Source organism: Pygoscelis adeliae, unplaced genomic scaffold (assembly GCF_000699105.1).
Source record: "Pygoscelis adeliae isolate BGI_AS28 unplaced genomic scaffold, ASM69910v1 Scaffold728, whole genome shotgun sequence".
NCBI classification, from domain to species: Eukaryota; Metazoa; Chordata; class Aves; order Sphenisciformes; family Spheniscidae; genus Pygoscelis; species Pygoscelis adeliae.
Window position 1 is genome coordinate 229722 of NW_008825337.1, and position 4775 is coordinate 234496.

Here is a 4775-nt window from a genome sequence, read left to right on the forward strand (position 1 = left end):
GGAGGAGATTAGGGGCGAGGGGGGCAGCTGGGGTCCCCTGGCCGGGCTGAGGGAGGAGATTAGGGGCGAGGGGGGCGGCTGGGGTCCCCTGGCCGGGCTGAGGGAGGAGGTTGGAATCCCCTGATCAGACCGAGGGAGGAGGTTGGGGTTCCCTGGGGGAGAAGGGGGTGTTTGGGGTCCCTTGCTTGGGTTGGGGGAGGAGATCAGGGTTGTTCCCCCCTCCCCCACGCCTGTAGTTTGGCTCCCCTGCAGTGTTGGTCCCCGCTTGATGGGTGTCAACGGGGTGTCCTTGCAACAAAGGGGCTCCTCGGGGGCACATAAAACCAAGCCCCAAAGCCCCGCGCCTTTTTTTTTCCAAAACACCGCTTTTTGTTGGGGAAATAAAACTCAGGATCTTGACGCTGCTTTGCTGCTGCACGTGTCGATTTCGTGAAATGCGAAGGTTGTCAGTTTTGTTTTGTGGCTGCAGACAGGGGCTTCGATCTCACTTTCCGGACAGCGGCAGATGCGGGGCTGTCCCTGATAAAATATGGAGAATTTCTGTATGACAACTTGATCATCTTCTCACCGTCCATAGAAGGTAAATACAGGAGGGGAAAACTCAAGCGCTTTTGAAGCTTGGTGGCATTTTTGGAAGGGGATTTCCGACTGCTTTGTGAATTTTAATTAAATCTTGCGCTGTAGACGTTATCCTTTGTGTCTTGTACCCAGCAGCAAACTGTGGATGCTTCCAGGCCTTTAACGGTGGTTCTTTCAGCCACGATAAAAATGATTTGGTGTTTTGCCGTGGTTTAATTCTGCCGGGGTGTTATTTCTGAGAACCAGTCACGAATTTCTGGCGTGCGCTTTCAGATTTTGGTGGAAACATCAACGTGGAGACCATCACCGCTTTCATCGACGGTGGTGGCAGCGTCCTGGTCGCCGCCAGCTCGGACATCGGTAAGTACAAACGCTTGTCAGAGCAAATTAGCGCGCTTCAGCCACTTGTTATAACAGGTTCCTACACTGCTTCCGCTCTGCAATGAGCAAATAGTTTATTCATCCTTCTCTGAGTTCCTGCAACAAAAATGGTGAGAAAACACAGTTTCTTGTTCCTCATTGTGAACCTCAAGGTTTGTGCTGTAAGGAAATGGGTGATAAATAGCCTTTTTTTTTTTGTCTTCCCACATTTTGAATGGGAATTTAGCTGGGAGAGGTTGTGTTGCTCCTCAGGGTTTGGCTCGTAGAGTGTTGATCGCGTGACTCTAAGCTGAACTTACTTTTTATTTTGAGTGCTGAGAGTGGCGTCGCGTCCCGAACGCGCTGCCTAACGGAGACTCCGTTTGTCCTTCCCAGGCGACCCGCTGCGAGAGCTGGGCAGCGAGTGTGGGATCGAGTTTGATGAGGAAAGGACAGCTGTCATCGACCATCACAACTACGATATATCCGACCCCGGCCAGGTAAACGGGTTTGCCCGCACGTTTTGGGGTGGTTTTTTTTAATGAGAACTTAGGTGTAAAGGTTTGGGGATGAATCTTCTGTCCTCGTTTTCCCTTTTTTTCTTCCATCCGTTCTCCGTTTTCTCAGCTTCCTCCCAAGAAAGTCATAAATAGTTCTGCTTGGCAGGGTGACATAACGCTACAAAGCTGTGCTCCTTCGGGGTCTTTGCCCTTAAATCCATCTTTCTGAACGTCCCGGGTCTGATCTTTCCACCGCCCTGAGTAATACCAAATTGTCACCGTGTCTCGGGCAGTCACACCACGATTAACGGTGGTTTTGAAGCGGGGCGGGGGAGCGGGGGATTTCGCCTGTGGGTGAAGCGCGCCAGACACCGAGTGCGACGCTTTGGGTGTGGGAAGGGGGATTTTCAGTCCCAGAGACCAGTATAGAAACGTACACGTTGCCATTGTGTCCGTCCCGTGTCCCCCCCCCAGTGTCATCCAGTACTTTAAAATTAAAACCTATATTAAGCTCTGAACTTAATATACTCTGCTAATTTTCTTCTTTAAATTTAACTAAGCAGTACGTGGATGTTGTCCTCGTTTAAGGATGGAAGTTGATAAATATGGGGAAGTAAAATACCGGAGGTCTTGCTATCTTTATCAAAAGGTGGTTTACATTTCCTTATCTATCAGCCTTAATTTAATTTGATCATAATTAAACAAAAAAAAATGCTGGTTTTCTGCTTTTTAATTGAATTGTGACGTTCACCCAACAGCTGCTCGGTTTTAATTGTCTGTAAAAACAAAGTTAACTTTCAAGTAACGAGAGAAGCTGTTGCTTGCCGTTAGAACCCAGCAAACGTCAACCCCCCCTGCCCGTGCAGCGCGGTCACGCCGATCTCTCCGGTTTCTCCCAGCACACGCTCATAGTCGCAGACGCTGAAAATCTCCTGAAGGCCCCCACCATCGTGGGGAAAGCGGCGCTGAACCCCATCCTTTTCCGAGGAGTCGGGTAAGCGACCTGCAGCGCGGCGTGGGGAGTGAGGCGGGGTGGCCGTTGTTGGGGAAGCGGAGCAAACGTACCGGTGTTGCTGCGAGGTAAGCGTAGGGTTAGCCGGCTGTGACTCTTAACACGAGCAACCTCTCTTGGTTTCAGGTAAGGATGAAAAGAACATCTCCAAAGCAGCTTAGTTGTTGACTTAGGAATGTTTCTTAACGTAAATTAGCGAAGCTTGACTATGTATCTTGGGGAAAATACGTCATTTCTCGGTGTGTGCAGTTGTCTTGCCACATCCGAAGGCGTGAGGAGGTTGGCGCGGTTGAGTTGGCGGCTGCGCGTTCCTGGCGGGGGGGGACAACGAGGACCCTGGGGGGGGTCTTTGTGCTGCTCACCGCGCCTCTCCCTGCAAGGATGGTGGCTGATCCTGACAACCCGCTGGTGCTGGACATCCTGACTGGCTCTTCTACCTCGTACTCCTTCTTCCCGGATAAGCCTATTACGCAGGTACGCTCAGTTACTTTTTCCCCTCTTGTGGGCTATACTTCTGCGATTGAAGTCCCTCACGTTCCAGCAGCTTGGAAAAATCCTCGAGTGTTTAGTCTCCAGATTGATTGATTTATTATTTTTTTTTCTGAAAGCGTCAGGCTGGCCTCTGCTTTCCGACGTTGCCCTGGCAATCTTCCTCTTTGCTTTTTGTTGGTGGGAAAAAGGTCCCGCGCGAGGGATGCTTTGGAAGAAAGGCCAGCCCAGATGAAAGCGTATCTCCTGGTTTCATTCCAGTCGGAGAGGGCAGAAGCTGTGAATCCGTTACCGGTTATTCTGAGCTTCTTGGTTCCTAGTTAATTGCGGGCTGTGCTAGCTGCAGTCAGACTGTTCCACCCCGCAGCAAACCGGAGATCAATTCTCCTTTTAATCATCCCCGAATTGGCTAAACGCCTTTCTAAACGCGTTCCTTTTCAGTACCCGCACGCGGTCGGGAAGAACACCCTTCTGATCGCGGGGCTCCAAGCCCGGAACAACGCCCGCGTTGTTTTCAGTGGCTCCCTGGATTTCTTTAGCGATGCCTTCTTCAACTCGGCTGTGCAGAAAGCTACCCCTGGCTCCAAGAGGTACGCTGGCTTCCTGGCGTCCCTGGCCAAGGAATATTTGGGGAGCTCTTTGATGAAGAAAGTCCTGGGAAACGGGCAGCAAATACTCATGTTACGGGGAACAGCAGGAAGCGGGAATGAAATCGGGGGTGAGGCGTTCCTTTGGCCTCGTGGAACAAAGGGCTTTGGGAAGCAATTCCCTCTTTTAACCCTGGCCGGCTTTTTGTTGCTTTCACATCTATTAACGGTTCGGGTTTCGGCACGCGGTGTGTTTCTCCGGCGCGGCTGCCATCCTTTCTCAGCCTTCCTTCGTCCGTAGATACTCGCAGACGGGAAATTACGAGCTGGCTGTTGCCTTGTCCCGCTGGGTGTTCAAGGAGGAGGGAGTGCTGCGCGTCGGAGCGGTGTCCCACCACCGTGTGGGGGAACTCGCGCCTCCCAATGCCTACACCGTCACCGATCTCGTGGTAAGGCTGCCTGCTCGCAGCCTGCGGTGCGGGCAGGAAGGGGACGTGGGAGCTGCTTTGGAAAAGGAATTTGGGAGAATATGGACTCGGAATGGGTCGAGGTTCGTTTTCGGGCGTCGCTCGTTAACTCGGCGCGCTGCGTGGCTTCGTTCCAGGAGTACAGCATCGTGATCGAAAAGCTTTCTGACGGCAAGTGGGTCCCCTTCGACGGAGACGATATTCAGCTGGAGTTTGTCCGCATCGATCCCTTCGTGCGGACCTTCCTGAAGAGGAACGGTAGGTTTCCCTCGCCGCCCCGGCCCCGCGTTGGGGGTGTTTTCGCCGCTCGGCTTCCACACCTTCTGGCGTCACCCGAACCTCGCCGCCCTCTCTTTCTCAGGCGGCAAATACAGCGTGCGGTTCAAGCTGCCGGACGTCTACGGGGTGTTTCAGTTCAAAGTGGATTACAACCGGCTGGGCTACACCCACCTCTACTCCTCTACCCAGGTACGGGCGGTGGGAATTACTCGCCGGAGAGGGAAGGGTGGCCGGGCCGCCGGACTCACGGGGCCCGCTCTCTCCCCTCCCAGGTGTCCGTGCGTCCCCTCCAGCACACGCAGTACGAACGTTTCATCCCCTCGGCGTACCCGTACTACGCCGGCGCCTTCTCCATGATGGTTGGCCTCTTCATGTTCAGCATCGTCTTCCTGCACATGAAGGAGAAGGAGAAATCCGACTGAGCTGAACCCCCCGGGGGAGGAAGAGCCTTTCCCCCACCCGCCCACCACCCGCGCCGCCCCAGGGACGAGGGGCCACGGGA

General features: G+C 53.5%; 1 protein-coding gene across 1 annotated transcript in view; it reads left to right on the top strand.

Annotated features, from left to right (window-relative positions):
* KIF17 (kinesin family member 17) overlaps positions 1–4719 on the top strand; it is a 22405-nt gene extending 17686 nt beyond the window's left edge. The window contains exons 15-24 of the mRNA XM_009330342.1: positions 470–580; positions 853–939; positions 1336–1439; positions 2339–2433; positions 2832–2925; positions 3382–3530; positions 3829–3976; positions 4132–4252; positions 4356–4462; positions 4546–4719. Of these exons, the coding sequence (XP_009328617.1) occupies positions 470–580; positions 853–939; positions 1336–1439; positions 2339–2433; positions 2832–2925; positions 3382–3530; positions 3829–3976; positions 4132–4252; positions 4356–4462; positions 4546–4695 (1166 nt within the window). The 3' untranslated portion in view covers positions 4696–4719. The remainder of the gene's footprint in view (positions 1–469; positions 581–852; positions 940–1335; positions 1440–2338; positions 2434–2831; positions 2926–3381; positions 3531–3828; positions 3977–4131; positions 4253–4355; positions 4463–4545) is intronic.
* Positions 4720–4775: the final 56 nt, after the last annotated feature.